Source organism: Anthonomus grandis, chromosome 4, assembly GCF_022605725.1.
Source record: "Anthonomus grandis grandis chromosome 4, icAntGran1.3, whole genome shotgun sequence".
NCBI lineage: Eukaryota > Metazoa > Arthropoda > Insecta > Coleoptera > Curculionidae > Anthonomus > Anthonomus grandis.
The window spans coordinates 25,817,559-25,838,214 of NC_065549.1; the positions used below are offsets into that span (position 1 = coordinate 25,817,559).

At 31.6% G+C, this 20,656-nt stretch overlaps 1 protein-coding gene across 6 annotated transcripts in view; it reads left to right on the plus strand.

The window, feature by feature from the left end:
• LOC126735711 (dihydroxyacetone phosphate acyltransferase) overlaps positions 1-20,656 on the plus strand; it is a 138,478-nt gene that overhangs the window by 40,018 nt on the left and 77,804 nt on the right. For all 6 annotated transcript variants that reach the window (XM_050439785.1, XM_050439789.1, XM_050439784.1 and 3 more), the window contains 2 exons: positions 2,235-2,364; positions 2,423-2,626. In XM_050439785.1, coding sequence (XP_050295742.1) covers positions 2,235-2,364; positions 2,423-2,626 — 334 coding nt within the window. The remainder of the gene's footprint in view (positions 1-2,234; positions 2,365-2,422; positions 2,627-20,656) is intronic.

Genomic DNA, 20,656 nt, shown 5'->3' on the forward strand with positions numbered 1-20,656 from the left:
AACTTTTTATACATATTCTTGAAGTGATTTAACTGAACATCTATTTCAGGGTCTTTTAAAAATTTCCCATAATAATACTTTTTTTTTGCTTTTACGTATAACTAAGTTTTTTGTAATATAAATAAGCTTTTGTTAACCATTGCTTGTAAATCTAGATACAATGCGTTGAATTTTCTACATGTTTCTTTTTTTTTTAATTAGGTTATAAAACATAACGGTAATACTATAACTAAAAATGTCACTGTTATTTATTAAACCGTTGTGACATTTTTATAGCTAAGTAATTTACAAAATAAAAATGTTGAAAATTATTACATTTCACTTAGGTATAGGAATGTATTATATTAAATTAAAGGTATTTAAGCTGTCTATAAGAAAATAAAATAATATAGATTGTTCCATTTAAAAAAATTAACTTTTTGCCATTTTAGTAAATGAAAGATATTATTTTAATTTTCAATGACCCTGTAAAATACTGTTTAAATTAAACTATGGGAAGTTAATCAAGATGGTCTCTTAAAGTGATGTTTCAAATTTGAGCTTTTTAAGAACTTAAATAGCCGAGAGATAAACGATTAGTTATGCCCTGGTTTTTATCAAAAAAGACGCGATTTTTTTTTCTTTAAATCCGCCAGAGATAGGTATAGGGAAATATGATTAAAAAAGGCTCCAAATAAAAGAAGGAATCAAAATACCTAAAAATAAATCTAGTTAAGTGTACTCTGAAATGAAGCGCGAAAAATCTCAATATCCCTGATACAGCTCGAGTTCAGTTCATATGGTTAAAATTCACACTGTTAATAAGACAACCAACATCTGATGCTGATATATCAGTAATAAAGGTGAAAGTACTGGGCGGAAAGGTCAAGATCAGTGAAAAACGGCATGAATTTTGCAGTTTTACTGAAAGTTTCTGACAAACCAGAGTCTTCCCATTATCTTTGGTTAGAAAACACAGTCACATAATTGATGAAACATTCAACACTTAAAATTAGCGAATAAAAAATGAACACGAAAAATTAGCGAATAAAAAATGAACGAAATATTATATATACCAAGCACTTTTTTGCCGTCTCTCTAAGATCACCCGTTTGCTTTGAGAGCCGCTTTAAACTGACGTTGATAAATATCCCATGATGTAGTACGATCAAATTGAGACGCATCAACCTAACAGATTCGGTATTTTTATTCGGCACAAACTTCGTTCTTGTTGTCCACTACTGAAGGTCTACAGGGCAGCTCTATTTTGAGCTTTCTGAATCCTGCCCTCCGCCCATAAAACACAAGCTATAGATTCCTAGCAACGAGACTACATACTGTTGTTCGGGAAGGCTCTAACCTACGTGTGTCCCGAGATGTCGCGCATTCGGGTCTAGGCGGTGGACGCGATGATTCCTGAATGCTCAATTTTTAATAACAAAATAATATAATTTAAATAACATTGAATTTAGTTATATTTATACATTTTCTATCCTTCTTGGACCTGTTAAATTATAGTATGCAAAAATTTAATTTTTTTTTCTTTTGCCTAGGTTTTATTTTGCCTCTTGTTTATTAATACTGTTTTACATGTCTTTCTATTAAAATATCATGTAAACTTGTTTTGTCTTGTCGTATTAGAATTCAATTCTCATAAGATCTTATAAGTACTCATACATCTAGCAGTTGTAATTGTTGTACTACTGCAAGTAATCTAAGTAAAAAAAAACTTAAACCAAATCATATTACAGGATAGACCATTTTACATTTCATTGAAATTTGCATGAAAAAAATTATGTTTATATATTTTACTCGAAGTCATAGTATTGTTTACTCAGCATAATTTCCTTTTTGGCTTCTATGCTGTGGAAGTTGGTCAGGGACCCTACAGGAAAAAAAAATTCTCACAGAAAAGATTTCTTCAACAAAATTTTATTCAAGCATAGGGCTAAGAATTTATAAAAAAAACTTTTTACTAAAGTAACACTGAAAATTATAAATTAAACGTTATAAAAAATGATTCAATTCATTAGTTCCTAATTTCATTTATTAAATAAACTTTTACTTCCTCATTAGGGAGCAAATAATTTTTGTGTATTTAAATTGGATTTATTTGAATATAACCCATTTTTGTTATTTTTTCTAATATATTTCAATTTAAGAAAAAAACAAATTATTATTTTTTATCGTGTCATATTTAAAATATAAATGCGAAAAGAACAATATAGATTATTATATGTTTTATTATTTTATAGGTAAAATCAAGAATGGGTGATTGTCCAGTGATATTTGTCCCTTCTCATAGAAGCTATGCTGATTTTATCATATTTTCATACATATTATTCTTCTATGATATTGAAATACCTGCTATTGCTGCTGGAATGGGTAAATGGCTGACAAAACCAGAACATGCTCTTAATTACGTTAATTCGATTTTCTATAGATTTTCATGGAATGGCTGGTGTGGGGGAAATGCTGCGGAATACAGGAGCATTTTTTATGAGAAGAACTTACAACAATGATACTTTATATTGGGCTTCTTTTAAAGAATATGTAAATTCTTTAGTTTCCAAAGGTGACTTACCCATTGAGTTTTTTATTGAAGGAACCAGGAGCAGAAGTAATAAAAGTATTGCTCCCAAGTATGGTAAGTTTGTTTTAAATAATATTTTGTAGGTATGTTAATCAAAAATAGAATAAAAATTCTTTTTAAATAAACATTTACTTAGAAAAACTGATAAGAAGTAATAATGACTTCATAATAGTTTAAACATTGGATTAGAACCATCAATGTGGCTTTTGGTAGGAAATATTTTCTAACAACGGTTTCCAATTAAAGTGAACTTTTTTATTATGCTATCACCTTTCCAAATAAATGACGTTTTACCTGGAGTGTTCTCAGTCTTGTTCTACATAATTGCAATGACGATAGTCCTTCATAATAAAGGATATTTTACAAATATATACAGGATATGTTTTTTAAAGCGATATGTCAAAAAATAAGGCATTTTTAAAATATTTTGGCGACATCATATATATACGAGGGAACACATACAAATTTTGAAGTCTTATTGAGAAAAAACTTATCCTGTATCTATAATATCTAAACCATATCAACTAATATTTGGAAATATTTAGTTCATCCCTGAAAGATGCTCTGTAGCTAATCAAATAATGGATAAGACATAAGAAAACATGTTTTTCCCTCTAATTAATGTTTAACCATCCTCTTTTACCTCAAGACGATGCTAAATTTTTGGTGTATATGCTAGAATAAGATTTTGTGTCCCATTTCTAAAAAACACTTTACAATATGACCCTTATTTTGAAAAAGGTGGACTAAATTATTTTAATACGCTCAAAAAAGTATGGTGCAGGGCTGACGCGATAGGAAGTTTACCATATGCCAAGCCAACTCGGTGTCGAAAGAAGGTTTCAAGAATTGAAATGGTAGTCTCTACCAATTATTGTTTGTTTGAGGTTTTCAGCTCAACTGGATTTTTAATTGAGGGGGGGGGGGGGCGTAAGTAAATGATAATATGAAATGAGGGATAAAAAAGAGGCGGCTTAAATGATTGCGCCCAAATTCTTGACCAAAAATCATTCAAAAAAATATTGTTGGAGTTGCCACATTTGAGTCCTCTTAAAAACTCTGGCTTTACACCGAGTAGAATTCACCTGTTTGATTCCTTCCATTATTAAGTCGCGTGGAACCGAATGTAGAAATAATGAGAGTGTTTAAAGAACAAAAGTGTAGGAACAAAATTTACAAAATTAGATTCCTTATTTATGTCATATTACTTATATTTATTTATATTTAAAATATATTCTTCTATTTTTAAGTAGCAAATATTGCAATCACTTTATTGTCATTGCAAGAGCATTAAGTCTATCCTGATACCTCATACTTCTTAAAAAACACTTAATCCTTTTTAGAATTGAAATATCTTTCATACTCATAAGTATTTGTCGTTGAAGTAATACAAATAAGATTTGAGGGGTTTCAGAAAAACATTTCTTTAAATTATTTATTATTTTATTATTTTTTTTTATATTACAAATAAAAAAGCTGAAGAATACTATAGTGGTCGCGGCGAACAGATCTCAGGATTTCGATCCGCTGGTTTTCGGCTTAGTAGTTAAAGTTAGACTAGCGCAGTTTGCTTGTATTTTGGTCTGACTGAATATTTTTTGATATGAGTAGGTATATTATTTAAGAACTTATCCAGATGGATAAGTTCTTAAATAAAATTAAAGAATAATGGCGGCAGACAAAAAAATTATTGTTGACTTAAAAGTACCTTCATATTTTCGGCGTCAGGTAAACAGGTAGTTGATTAAATCGAGAATTACAATAAAATGTATTTTGGTTTTAAAATAAAAGATATCTGGTAAATAATTTTTCCGATCCTTGTGGTACGATTATGTAAGAGTAAAGCTTAGGTCATCTAGGGTATATATTTATAATATTTTGCTTTTCAGCAGCAGTAAAATGTTTACGAGGTCGCTTTCTGGGAGTGACAACGAACTATTGCAAGGAACATTAGCTATAATTTATTTCAAAATAATTCTTCCCATATCACTCACAATTAAATACAAAATTATAACCTGAAACAGTCCGCTTGACTAAATATATAAATCTAAATAATTAAATAAATAAATAGTAAATAAATAAAGGATCTCAAGCCAAAAGGTACCGCCCCTTGCGCATAAAGCGGCCGTGAGCACCATCTGTTCGGCAAGGCGACTATAGTACTATCTCGGTCACCACACATATCTTTTCTACTATACAGCGTGTGAATGGTAACAACTTTAACAACAGATGAAAATGTGGGAAGTCTCTCGGATTCAGGTAGAAAATAAAAAAAATAATATGAAACTTTCCTATAGGCCCTCCATAAGAAAATCCGGCTCCTTAAAGACGCCGCTGGAAATCGCATTTTCTTGAATGACTTTTGAAGTACTTGGTATAATTTAATAAAAATTTTACCTGGTTAACACTACTAAGGACCTCTTAAAACGGAGTTCTTAAAATACATTTACCTTGTTTATTTTACCAGGGACGGACTAGGTTGTACATTATAATGCTTAAATTTTTAACACCCTGTATGATAAAGCCTATGAAATAATAAATATGGATAGCTTGAACCTTAAACTAATGAAAAGGTGCTCTTATTTATTATCGATAAAATGAATCGTTTTGGAGAAAAAACTAAATCACTGTTTTATTTTAATTTAAAAGAACCATCATGGTTTCTTTTTGAGAAGTTCTTCAAATATATTTTTAATTCATATAATTGTTTTTACCGATATATTTGTATGATAATTAGCAATTTATCTTTTTTTTTTGCTTTACTGGCATTTTCTTGGCACTATAATACACCCTTATTATCTGTAGTTTTTAATCTAAGAAATAATTCATTATAAAAACATTATAGGGTCACCCAGATCACCTACATTACCTGTATTTTATATTAATATATCTAATTGTACACCGAAAATGTAATTCGTTATGCGTCGGTAACTCAAAAAGAATGTAAGTAACTCATATAGTACCGTTATTAAAGAAACATATAAAATTAGCTCATAGAATCCAATAAGATTTGGATCAGATTACCAACATAAGAATCCCAAGGCAGACTTTTTTTTGTACATTTGTTTCATTATACCCTCCAAAAAGGATATTATAAATAAATAAATAATAAATAAAAACGACTTTTATTAACCTTTATAAGGTACAAAACAATAAGATAATTTAGTACAATGGAAACAAAGAAAAAGTTTGTGTAAACTTAAAGGGCGAAGTCTAGCAAGCTGCTATTCTCACTCAACCCATTTAAGGTTCACCTAAGATTAAATATTTGAATACTTAAATACGCGCTATTCTTGACATATGTTGTATAACTATTTTTCAAGAAAACAAAATAATACCCTGTCGGTTCATGACTGACCCATGTTAGCAATAGACAATCGACCCTCCTCAGTCGCAGCAAAAGCATCGAAGGCACTCCGCGCCCACCGCAGGTCATCACCCAGCACTTCCTTGCATGTTCACACTTGTCTGTCCATTAGAAACTGTCGAGATTTAAATTTATTTATATTGAGATTTTTAAAATTGTCTGGTATGAGATTATATATGCTGATGGCGTTGAAAATAAAAGATCTCCGAAACATGGCTGCTGTGAAACATTGTGAATTGCTGTGCGTGGTAAAAATTTGGATTTAAGAAATTGAGATGCTTCCGCCTAAGTAAGCAATTTATGAACAAAATTTAAAAGATGGTGTGTTCTTCGGTGTTCCATGTTCAGCCAATTGCATTCAGAGATCAAATGAGAGACATAGTCACGTTTACTTATTCCATACAAAACCCTACAGTATGCATTTTGTACTTTTTGAATTCTATATTTATCCTCCGCAGTTAGACAAGGCCCGTACAGAAAGTCACAATAATTAAAATTAACGATAAAACAAGGCTCACATCAACACATCACACAATCACACAACATCTTTTTTAATGGAAAGTTCAACAGTTGTCGGTTGTTATAAATTCATTTAAGAGCATAAAATCCTTTTTTAATAATCTTCCGTACATGTTCATGAAATCTTAGATCCTCATCCACTATTAAGCCCAAATTTTTTGCACAAGATAGAAAGGATAAACTTGTGGCGCCAATATGTAAATTTAACGACTTTTTTACCATGTCTTTTTTGGTTTTACTACCAAAACACAATAACTTTGTCTTGTTGGGGTTTAAGTTAAGATTATGTTCAGAAGCTAATTGATTAACTGTATTAAGATCCGAGTTTATTTTTCCGGCAGCTTTCTGAGTATCTTGAGGTTTGAAAGAAAAGTAGATCTGAGTATCATAAGCATAGGCATGTGTACTACAAAACAAAGGAGCAGCGATAACGTCTATTGTGTAAATAATAAATAAGAGCGGGGATAAAATAGCACCCTGAGGTACACCAGATTTGATCTTTTGCGATCTGTCTCGAAGAAATGATCCAACCAGATTAAGTGCATCGGACTCAAAGCCATAGTATTTAAGTTTAGCTAATAGAAGCTAATATGGTCTAAAGTATCAAAGGCCTTAGAGAAGTCCAATAAAATCAAAACACTAACAAGACCTTCATCGAAACTCTTAATAACATGATCAAGTACCGATGCTAAAGCGGAAGCCGTACTAAACCCTTTTCTAAATCCGCACTAAAAATAAGGAATAATTTTATTATTGTTAAAATGAAAAAAAATTTGGTCCTACATTGTTCAGTTACTGTTTGTAAAAAAGAGGTAAAGTATTTATTTATATTTTCAGCGTTTGATAAATTTGGCGGAAGAGTACTGTTATTTTGTGAAGTAATATTTAAGTCTTATAGGATTTTCCAAAGCTTGGAAGGATTATTAAGTTTAGAAATATTTGATATGTGATTTCTTTTTTCTTTTCTAATACAAGATAATATATGATTTCTTAAAGTCTTTGTAATTGTAATTAGTTTCCGTTTTAGTCTTTTTATATTTTCGCCATGCTCCCAAACCAAGGATCCCTAGGTTTTGTTGCTCTTACCCTCCGAATTGAAGCATGTTTATCAAAAAGTGAAATAATAAGTTCATTAAAGATATTAACTTTTTTTTCTATGCCTCTTTCCCAAAAAAATCTATGCCATGGTATATTTTGTAAATTATTTTTAAAAGTATTTAAATTAAAGTTTTCAAAAGTCCTATAAAAAAACGCGGAGGAGACTTAATAAATTTAACAGATATTTTGACAAAAACAAGGTTATGATCGCTTATTCCATTAGAGGGTAGTGTGCCGCATTTATTGACGATGTCTTTATTGTTAATAAAAATCGGGTCAATTAAGGTGCTAGAGGTATTAGTAATTCGAGTAGGTTCATTAATAATTTGTTCGAGGCCATAGATGTTAAGAGTATCCAGTACCGGGTTATGCAGATTTAAAAAGTCGACGTTTAAATATCCTGTCAAAATCATAATATCAAAATAAAGAAAAAGCTCGTTTATTATACGTTCTAAGTCGACCAATATTACCGGCAAGAAATCGTATTAAATAATCTATATAAAAATAAAAAATAAATTCTATGTTTATACGAAAATGAAAAGACCCAAATCTTAAGGCGTGTTAGTACAGTACATCATACTCCGATAAACAGGGCAAAAGTTGGTTTAAATAACAAATAAAAAGTAAAATTATAAAGTCCATTTTCTTCTAACCACGTATTGAATTAACAAGAAAATACATAATTAGATTTTAATAATAATCAGAGCAAAGAGTAAAAGTATTAAATGGGCTTTTCCCAGGTACACAAACTACATTATATTATAGAAAAAAGAAAATTATATCCAGAAACAAGAATCAAGTCTAAACAGTGAAGAAAGAAATAAATTATATAAACGTGTGCTCAAAAAGTGAATGTTTAGAGTATGTAATTTTACTAAGCGTTTTGAAACCATAATTGACCATTTCATTAAATTTTGTTCAGATTTACTTCCCAAGCACCCAAATCACTTTAATTTCTAATCAGTTTTCTTTGACCCAAAATTTCCGCGTACACCAGTCCATTAAACGTCCACACAGATTTTCCGTATATTTCTCTCGCCATTTTAAAAAGTTTGAGGTTTTCAATAGTTAAAACTTCCGTTATTAGCACACGCGAACCTTTAAGTAATTTTTTGTTTGCAAACACAAAGTCGCGCATCCACTTATGGCTGAACTGAATTATCGGGGCCGTGGCTTGGATGACGGCGGAGGTTTTTTTGTCAATACGGTAACAATGCGAAATATTTATCTTATTTATATTTATTTTTAGAAGATCGGATAGTATTTTAGCAGAATTTTCAGCTTGGATATTTCTGTTATCTTCAATTCCGTCTAGTAAAATACAGGACGAATTATGAGTTCCATATCGTGTAACCTTTTGTGGTGTTCGTCTGTTGTCACTTTTAAAGTGCTTACATCCCTAACCAGTTCCTCCATTGAAGCTGTCATAGATATCTGAAATGTTGAAATTTGTTTCTCCAGTTGATGACCAATGTTTATCCCATTATTTGATAAGGATATCAATTATTGTTATCAATCTATTGTGCGCAAAATCGAGAGTCGCACTCATTAAACACATTACTTTGCAGCGCTTAGAATTTTGTGTTCTCCTTGACAGGCAAATTTACACAATAACAAAAAAATCACAACTCACTGGCATTATAATTTGATAAAATATATTTTTGAGCAGATTGTTTTCCCAAATTGTTTTAGCTTGGATTGAGGATATACTAGTAAGGTGGCAGTCTTGTCTGGCAACTCGAGTTAGCAAGATCCAATCACTCATTACAAATTCCTCTTGGGGTCAGGTTAAATCACTGGGAAATTCAGCCGATTCATTATCAAGAGAAGCGTCATCCCCAGTATTCGTAATTAAAAGTGATTTGTGATGGAGTGGCCCTCAGTGTCTTAAAATAGATAGGCTATATCTTCAAATGTTTAAAATATAAGAGCGGATATTATATAAAGGGGTTTTAGTGATAGAAGGGTATTTAAAAGGTTTAAAATAAATTAAGTGGTTCGTCTAGAATTGCTAGCGTAGCTAGGTTTTGAAGGACCAGGAAAATATTATAATTATATTTTATCCCATTTACGGCGTCAATAACGACTTACCTGTTGGTGTTCGTTGCTAATTCAGGGCCGGCCAGATTCTTTTCCTTCAATGCTACTCTGTCTCTAAATCACGTTTTTTTGGAGATGCTTGCCGGTTCGAAGCATAGACAGAACAGAACCTCCGTATGGAGGGGAAACGCGCACCTGTCGAAGTCATCATTGACGCATGCACGCGTTACAAATTGTAATTGGTCAAATTCAATTAAGTCGGATTCGCGGTGCATTCAAAAACCTCTCAATGCGGCAATTCTAAACACTAGGGTTCATTCATATTATTTAAAAGATTTGCTTCTTTGATAGCAGTCTATAGAGTGAATTTCTGGGAACCTCATCATTTCATTGAAGGAAAATAATAATTGGAAAATTGAAGAACAAGAACTCAAAATTTGATACTATAGTAACGTCGATGGGAGCAACTCGGAATTGGAACTTCTCAAGAATTGGACCAAAAAGGCAGAGGTTTCGGAGGTATCTGCAAGGGAGGAATAAAATGTGCCAAAACACATATTAACAGAGTAGTTGGTAATAATTTACTAACATTTGAAGAGTGTGTAACTATTCTGACAGCAATAGGTGTTATTAATTCGTGTCTGCTTTGCTTAATGACGTCAGATTCAGAGGATTTGTCATTTTATACCATTTTATTTACTAATTCGTAACAGTACCGCCGGAGCCAAGTTTAACTAAAATACATGAAAACATGCTTGAGAAGTGACAGAAAAAATATCCGTCTCGAGTTGCAGGCACGAGTAAAATGACGAGAGAAATATCTTGAGGCGTTAAAGGCGGTTTTTAAAGGTCGTTTTAAATTAGATAAATGGATTTTCTCTTGGTTTTCTAATTTAGCGGTTTTTCTTTCTAAATTAGTGTGGATTATTTTTGAGGGTTTGTCAAATTTATCGCTGGTTTTTTGCCTCGTCTTTATTTACATTAACTTTTGCAGCAAGTTTTTCTTTTGTATTTATTAGTTGTTCGTTAATATGAGAATACAACAGTTTACTTTTTTCTTTATGACTGGATACATAGTCACTGATAATTAATTGGTCTAATTTGATGTCAAATACATCGTCAGATGTAATATGGCCATTTATTATGTCTATAGGTTTGAATTTGGTCACAGAATGGATAGTGTGATTATAAGCTAAAATAGCATAGATCATTTTTTGATTTATCGGTGTGTCTTTAAATGTTTGATTATTAAGAAGTCTAATATGTTCGGATAAGGTGGAATGTAAGCGTTCAATTACACCATTGGATTCAGGGTGATGTGGTGAACAAAAATGAATTTTAATTTTGTGTAACGTTAATAGTTCTGTTACAACAGTGTTTTTAAATTCTGTTCCGTTATCTACAATAATCCGTATTGGAATTGGAACTCCGTGGTGTGAAAACTAACTTAACATATTGTTTACAATTTCTATCGCAGTTAGGGAATCCAGAGGATATGCTTGTGCATATTTTGAAAAACTATCTATAATTGTAAGAAATTTTGTTTGTTCTAGAGTGTACGTATCGAGGTGTATTATTTCAAAAGGTCCTGTTGCTGTAGGGGTAATATTCATGGGAATTTTAACGGGGTTTCTTTCGTATTTACTACGCGGACAAATTTCACATTCGTTTATATACGTCTGAACAGAGCTTCTAAGTTCAGGCCAGTAATATTTATCTCTAAGTTTTTTAGTTGTTTCTTCGATTCCTCGGCTCTTACTTTCATGATAATTTTGTATTAGTTCCTTTATATCGTTTTTATTAGTTACATCTATGAATTTAATAAGACAACGTTTAAATTTTATTGAAGGCCATCTAAAATGAGTTCGAATGACTTCACAAAAGGGTTCGTATATATTTGGATCAACAAAATAAAGATGGTATTGGATTGGATAAAGATGGTATAAAGAGGAAATTGTCATTTGATATTTGAACAGTAATTCTGCGTTTTTTATTAAATAAGATCTTAATAATAGGTTTTGCAGGGGAATGTAGAACATTCTGTATAAAGATCTGATTTGAACCGTAATTTACTGCGGTTTCAGAAATAGGCATGCCTACAATGGGATTTTGTTCGGCGTTTGTGTGGATTGTTGCGTCATCAGGAGGTATGTCTGGTTCATCGTTTGCTTGGGCGATAACAGAAATTCTATCTAGGTCAGGGATTTCGTCATTGTTTTTGTTGGTGTTTTCGGACAGTTCTTGACTTAGTCCAAGCGATTTATTAAAAGCGTCCATGTATGTTTTTAAGTTTTCGAGGCCTGGTGTTTCCTTTGTGTGAATTTCTATACGTGATAAGGCATCAGCGTTGGTATTAAGTTTACCTTTTTTGTATATGATCGTATAATCATATTCCTCAAGTTTTATACGCCATCAAAGTAATTTTGAAGAAGGATCTTTAAGGGAAAAAAGCCACTGAAGGGGTTTGTGGTCAGTTATGATGTTAAGTTTTCGACCAAAAAGATAGGGGCGGAAATATTTGGTTGCCCATACAAGACATAAACATTCTTTTTCAATCGTCGAGTAATTCTGTTGTGAGTCATTAAGGGTGCGTGATGCATAAGCTATAGGGAGGTCTTGACCAATAGGTCCTTGTGAAAGAACGGCTCCAAGGGCTACATTGCTTGCATCAGTAGTTAAATTGAAGGGTTTGGAAAAGTCTGGGTATTGAAGAATTGGTTCATTCGTGAGTAGACTTTTGCAGGTGTCAAAACAATTTTTAAATTCATCATTATGTTCGATTTTTGCGCCTTTCTTCAGACATTTAGTTAAAGGTTTCGTTAGTTTAGCAAAATTATTTATGAATTTACGATAGTAACCTAAAAGTCCTAAAAATAATTTTATTTGTTTTGTTGTTTTAGGGATGGGAAACTTTTTAATAGCCATGATTTTGTCAGGATTGGGTTTCACTCCTTCGGGTGTTACTACATGTCCTAAGTATGCAACTTCGCATCTCAAAAATTCACTTTTATCGAGTTGGATTTTAAAGTTAAATTTTCTTAGCCTTTTAAGAACGTTTCTTAAACTTTCCATATGTTCTTGAAGGGATGTTGAAAATATTATTATGTCATCTAAGTATACAAGACTTTTTCGTTTTGAATTCCGCGTAAAATTGAATCCATGACCCTTTGAAAAGTAGCGGGGGCGTTCTTTAAGCCAAAGGGCATACGCAAAAATTCAGAATGCCCGTTTTCCATATTAAACGCTGTTTTTTCAATATCGGATTTATTCATTTCAATTTGATGAAAACCAGATGCCAAGTCTAGGGTACTAAAATATTGGCATTTACCTAACTTGTCTAATAAATCTGTGATATTAGGTAATGGATATTTATCATCAATTATTTTTTCGTTTAATTTCCTAAAGTCGACTACTACGCCATTTTTGTTTATTAGAAGCGTCCAATTTTTTTGGTCTAACATTTTCTTTATTTGGGATTCAACCTCTTTTTTGTGAATGAAAGGGTATCGATATGATTTTGTGTATACCGGAATTTCATCATTAGTCTTAATGTTATGTTTAATTTCGCTTGTAAAAGTGAGGGGTGTGCCTTCCTTATAGAAGATATCTGAAAATTCTTTACAAAGACTTAGGATACTTTTTCTTTCTTCTGAATTAAGATGGTCAATTCTAAGTTTTGAAAGGTCTAAATTTGATGGTTTTGGGGAATCAAAATTATTAAAATTAATTGTTTCAAGGAATTTTCTATCGAACTGTTCTACTTCTATTGGTTCGGAAAAATCTAAAGTTATGGGATTGCAAGTATTATTTAAAATAGTTGTTATTGCTAACCCGTTTTTTGCTATTGTTAGACATTCAGGTATTTCGCAATTGTGAAATTTTTGGTGAGGAATAATTATTTCGCCATTTTTTATTGCTGTTTTTATTTTAATTACTTGTTCCGATCTAGGTTTGACAGTGATACAATTTAGTTTTGGTTTAGTTTGATGGTAATGTAGTTTTACTCTTGCATAGGGGGTAACTAAATAACCGTGTTTAAAATCTAAGTGTGCTTGTAAATCTTTTAAGTTATCTGATCCTAAAAGTCCATTAAAAGTATTATGAAATTTAAATAAAGAAAATTTAAGACTTTCTTTTTGGGGTAACTTAAATATTCTAGAAGCTGGTAGAAATGCACTAAATCTATGAGCAGATTTTTGGAATACTGTGCTTACTATAAAAGGGTCGTCTTTTATACAATCAGGGTACATGTTAAATGCAATCTGGGGGTCAATAAAGGATTTTGTGGATCCTGAGTCAATTAGGATTTTAATATTTTGTTCAGGAAAAACTATGTAAGGTAGTTCGCTGATATTATTAGCGGTATTTATAGATAGAATTAGGGTTTTTTTGTCAAAGTTGGGTATCTTCTTGGGCTAATTCTTGAAAATTTTGCTCTTCATCTTCGTAAGGAGCATTTTGTATGGTATAGTTACTTTCTGGGGGTTGATTCTCGAAGTAACCTTGTTCATCATAAGAAGTATATGGATATTCGTCTCAAGTAGAGTCAAGTTCAGTATTATAAACTTCTTCTGTAATGGGTTTAGGGCGGTTTTGGTTATTATTTTGGAAATAATTTCTCTGATTGGAAGTAGAAGGTTGATTTGTGTTATTTGTACAAATCGATATGGGGGTTGGTTTCGGAAATTGTCTGTTAGGGTTTGGTCTAAAAACATTATGTTGTTTGCCATAGACTTCAGAATTTGTCCTTAGACGGGGTGGTCTATAATTAGGGTTTTGTCTAATATCGACAGGGCCAGTTGGAAATGACCTGGTTTGATTATTGAAATGTGGTGGCGTTTGATTGTTGTTCTATTTTTATTATTAAAGTTATTACTGTTATGGGGTTGTGAGTTTCTAATAGAATTATTTACATAGTAATTTGGAAAATATTTTGTATTATTTTCTTGAAGCACAAACTGTATGGCTTCGGCTAAGTCTGTTGGTCTCATTAACATCTAATAGTGTTACCTAAGGGATCTCTTAGTCCGGAGATAAAGGTGGTTAATGCTAATTTTTTATACATCTCTCTTTTAATAGAGGCTGTTTGAACAGGTTCGTGTGCATCTACGTAACTACATAATAAATTTAGTATTTCTAAGACTCTATCATAGTAACTTTGTGGTGATTCATTGCCTTGTTGGCGTAGCATTACTAAATCTTTATTTAAGCAAGTTTCATCGCGTCTGTCCGCAAAGTTTCTATATAAAGTATTTTTTAGTTCGTCCCAGGTGGAGACATTTTGTACGTTAACAACTAGTTTTGCATTTCCTGATAATTTACCTATCAAGCTGTTTAATATGTAAATATTTTGAAAATTTGCAACGTTGGAAGCATCATAAAAATTATCAATAATCGATTTACAGATAGCAAGACATCGATTAAGCTCAGATGGGTTACCATCGAATTGTGGTACACAGTTTAAATATTCTGTTTTGAATTTGAAAGATTTGATTTTGAATTTTTCTATTTTGAAAGTGCCATTTTGTTTTCTAAAAATTGATTTTCTTTTATATCTAAACCTCTAAAAATTAAACTTTGAGTATTTTTTATTTCTTTAAGATTTTCCTTAAGTTTGGAAATATCTAAGTTAAGTTCTAGATTATCTTGATTTTTTATTAATTTATTATCATTTAACACTTTGATTTGATCTGCACAATTTGAGTAGAAGCGGAGCCAGAGCAAGCTGAAGGTTCGATTTTTAAATTCTTTAAATAGGAACTTAAATCCTCAATAGACATTTATTATCAATAAAAATTATTAATAGTTGCACTTACATAAATAAGGCGGCAACTGCCATTCTATGAGAGGAGAAGACTAGGTGGCGATGATGTCCAATTCCAAGTCCTAACCCTCGCGAAACTGGTCAATGTGGTACCAATCTCCAATCAATGCGTGGATGCCCACGATGCACGATGCACTTTACCGGAATTATCACACACTTAACTTTTGGTCTTTAGCGAGAAGTCCAATTTTCGTTCGGAAAACTCTCGACCGATGTTAGATTGCCAATTAATCTTAAACGAACAATCAATATACGATATATTGATTTTTGACAATCCTACCGACTGCGCCAATTAAAATTCGATACTACGAATTTATGTTTTTAAAAAAACTTTTATTTCGTTAATAACTGTAATGCGAGTAAAATAATAATAATAATACATATATAATATGGTATGTTTAAAACAATGGCTTAGCTCTGCCTGAATTCGTAAACTAAAAGCGAAAGCATAAAAAGTAAATGAAATTGCCTATATAGCTAAAAATGAACTTAACAAATAATAATGATTTTATAGAGTGAAAGGGGTATGTAACTCACGTGAATCACACTTGATTCAAAACAAAACTAGCCTATTCTTGTTGTTTATCGTCATTTATGTGTGTTCAGTCAAACAGTAAAGAACTAAAAAATTGTGTTTTGAAAAAAGTGTGTTTTGATATTTGTTTATTAGCGGTCTTTATTATTGACTAAGGTAAGATTTTATCGCAAATCTTGTTTTCCAAGCTAATTTTAGATTTTTTTTTTTTTGAAAAGATGGATAGTTATAATAAAGAACAGCAGCGTCTTCAAAAGCTGATGAACGAGATATTTTCTGATGAAGAGCCCGATCCTTTCGGAGAATCCTCAGATGAATATGAACCTGATAGTTCGCCTTCATCATCTTCATGTAGTTCGGAAAATAGTAACGAGCCATTAGTTAAAAAGAAGAAAACAATAAAGATGCGCACGAGAAGGTTCCAGTACGCAACTTCTTAACAGAGCTGATGATCCACCATTTTTCCAAAACGTAAATAAAAATGACGCAATTTTGGAGACCATAGAGGCAGTTATTTAGCAGTTTCAGTTAGAAAATTCAGATGATGAGGAACTTGTTCCAAGATTGATGTGGCAAGAAGTGACTGGACAATACCTAAAGAACTTTCCAGTTGATATTCCTGAAAGTGGTATTGTAAATCACTTATTTCAACACATTGATAAGCCTCCTATTTTTTTTTCAAGCTGATGGTGGATGACAATGTTGTAACTAACATTGTGACAGAAACTACTCGTTTCGCTGCGCAGAAAAAAGAATCAACACTTTTAAAATGGTCCCGTATAAATAAATGGAAAGATACTAATCCTGAGGAGATTATAACTTTTATCGGTCTTCAAATTTGGATGGGCTTACTTCGTGCACCTAAATTGGCCGACTATTGATCCAAAAAGAAAATGTATGTAAACCAAATTTCAAATGTGATGTCACGGAATAGGTTTGAGTTGTTGTTGGCAAATTGGCATTTTTAAGATAATGAAAAGAGTACCCTATTCCAAATTTTTGTTTGAGAGGTTTGAGCATTAAGACTACTACAAAAGTTAATCCAGCTCTCTTTAGATTTCTTTTTAAAGTATAGTTTGCACTTGGCCGATATTTTTTATATGCTATGTAATTTTCTAAATTATTATTTTTACGGTAAAAGTTATAAATATGTTTACGTTTATTTGGAAGGTTTTGACATTCTTCATCCCACCAGGGAATATAATACTTATTATTTTGTGCTTTTCTTTTGGGGAAAAGTTTATTAGCAACTTCTGTTATTATATTAGAAATAAGTTCAATCATTTCATGAGCGTATTCAGGTTTATTTGTTTTACAAGACATTTTGTGATCAATTTCGTGTCTATAGTTATTCCAGTTAGCTTGTGTAAGTTTCCAACCCAATACAATTATTAGTATTGTTAAAGTAAAAGTTATTTAAATTCAAGACAATTGGGAGATGGTTTGAACCTGAAGTATCTTCCAATCTGAATTTTGAATCAGATTGGATGAAATAATAGTAACATCAAAAGCAGAATTAGTCTGATTAGGACCACCAACTCTGGTTAGTTGCCTTTGATTCCTAATAACTAAATTCTGAAAATTATCTAAGGAGTTAATTAGTGTAGTACCAAAATTACTAGAGCTATCAGAACCCCATGCTATATGATGGGCATTGAAATCCCTCCCTATAATACAATGCTCCTTTAATTGTGAGAATATTCGTTCGTAGTCGGTCTATAAATAGACACTAAAGAGATTTCCTATTTATTAAACATAATGTTAATTCCGCACAATTCTAGTTTATTATTTGTTAAATTTACAAAGTCAATTATTTTATAAGGTATTGAATTTTTAAGAAAAATTGCTACTCTTCCCTTACCTTGAACCCTATCTTTTCTTATGATATTATACCCTTTAAATCGAATTTTATATTCTGGCTTATACCAAGTTTTACATAATATAGCGTCTGTACACTTGGTGTCAATAATAAGGTTTTTTAAATGGTTATGAATATATATATATATATATATATATATATATATATATATATATATATAGTATATATATATATATATATATAGTAGTGGCCAAAATTATAGCAACAAATCTGAATTTTACTAATATTTAATAATAACTATTATATGTATGTTTTAATCGTAAAAGTACGCCACTGGTTTAGATGGCCTCTTAATATTTAAACAAAATTTCTCATTCAAATAAAAAAAGCCTACCTGTTTTTTTGCTGACAATAAATATTTGTAATTGCAAATATTTCACCTGGTCATAATTATAGCAACATTTGAAATTTAGTGCTCTTTCAATCTGTTGAAGTGCAATATTGAAACAATTTATATTGTGATTTCTTGGTAGTTATTAACTTATTTAAATAACAGTATGAGTCGTGGTAAAACCGTGTCTGTTGAAGTGAGGCAACTTATAATTAATCAGTAGAAGTCAGGCATCAAACAGTCATCGATTGCAAAAAATTTTGCTCTTCACAGATCAGTTGTATCACGTATAGTGAAAAGATAACACAGGGCTGGTAGTACCCAAAAAAAATTCGGGACGTCCTCGGAAAACTTCAAAAAAAAGTGACAAAATGATTGTTCGGATTTCCAGGCAAAACCCATTTTTGTCCTCTTCAAAAATTAAAGGGCTTTTGGATGGCAGTGTGTGTTCCGATCTTAGTGAACGATGCATAAGGCGGCGTCTATTTGAAAATAAGTTGTTTGGACGCAGACCAGCAAAAAAGCGTCTTCTTTCCAAGAAGAACGTGAAGGCCCGACTTGAATTTGCTCGAGAACACCAGGGCTGGACTATTGATCAGTGGCGCAGAGTTATTTTTAGCGATGAATCAAAATTCAATTTATTTAAAAGTGATGGTGCTGCATACGTTCGACGTCCTGTAGGCAAAAGATTTAATCCTCGGTACACTTCACCTACAGTTAAGCATGGTGGTGGTTCAGTTTTAGTGTGGGGCTGTTTTTCGGGGTATGGTATGGGACCTCTTCACAGAATAGAAGGGATTATGGATCGATTTATGTACAAGGATATATTAAAGAATGTTATGTTACCCTATTCTGAAGAAAATATGCCGCTGTTATATCAATTTCAACATGACAATGATCCAAAACATTCTTCAAGGCTAATAAAAGAGTTTCTCCATGATGAAAAAATTAATGTTATGAAGTGGCCTTCCCAATCTCCGGATTTAAATCCAATAGAAAATCTTTGGGAAATAGTGGATAACAGGTGTAGAACCAGGAATTTCAAAAATGCTGGAGAACTTTTCGAAGCTCTTCAGGATACTTGGTTGTCAATCGATCATGATGTTATAAACAAACTTATTTTATCCATGCCAAAAAGATGCATTGCTGTTATAAGGGCTAAAGGGTACTATACTAAATACTGAAGAATATTATTGTATTGAAATCTTATTTTGACTTTGGAGAATAAATAAATTGATTTTTCTAAAATGTGTGGCTATAATTTTGTCCAACCCGTTTCCTAAAAAAAATCCCATTTTTTATTTCTTTTATAAAGTAACAAAAAAATAAACATAAATAAAAAGCTTTGTAAAAAATACATCATAATATATACCAGTTTTTTTTCTAATCTACCACATCATATATTTTGAAGGAAAAATGTACTTGTTGCTATAATTATGGCCACTACTGTATGTATATATATATGCTTTTGGTGCAAACAAAGTTGTAGTTAACCCAGTATTTAAAGTAAATGATTTAGTTGCTCATATTCCTTCATATTTAATACAAAAAAGGGTCTTATCAGAGGAGTGGATACTTCATATTCGGAAGAAAGTCTATTTAGTACTATTAAGTATTCAATCCCTATAAAATCACTGCAAATATATATATATATACTTATATAGACTACTTATATATATACTTAATAGCACTAAATAGACTTTCTTCCGAATATGAAGTATCCACTCCTCTGATAAGACCCTTTTTTGTATTAAATATGAAGGAATATGAGCAACTAAATCATTTAGTTTAAATACTGGGTTAACTACAACTTTGTTTGCACCAAAAGCAGATTGACAAACAATCTGTACACTATTACGACCTACTGGATTAATATGATTAATATATTTCTCGTCTCCTCCTAGGTTAAGGAGTTTTTCGCTAATTTTAAGTATTTATGCTCAACATATATGATAAATAGGCTTTCACTATTCAATCTATATCTTAGAATAAAATCAATGTTATTTATTTTTTCTGATATAATTTTATTTTGGGAATTATCGTCTAATATATTTTCTGCACCGGAATTATATTGATTTTGAAAACTTAAATCATGCATAGATACATCTTTATTCTTTTCGACATATGTGATATCCACTACTTTAATATTTTGCTTATCGGGGGGTTTTTCGCCCCCCCCCTCCCCTTCAACACTGCCACCCCCAATCATATTAAGAACATGAGAGGGTAAGCGGCGTGATAATTATTTTTATTTAAATTGAAATAGATACAACTCACAGACTTGCTGCTAAATTTAATCCTATTTAAAGAGCCACTATTCTTTATAAAAACCCAAGTAATTTTAAATACGCGTCGTTATCTCTCGAAGCAGTTAACCGTCCGGCACCTATCGCAGATAAATCGATACTGTATTAGTTCATAAACGTGTTTTCTCTCTTCAGCTGTCTTATTTTTGTTCAGTGAGTTTGATGTTTTCTTTCTGACTGCGGAG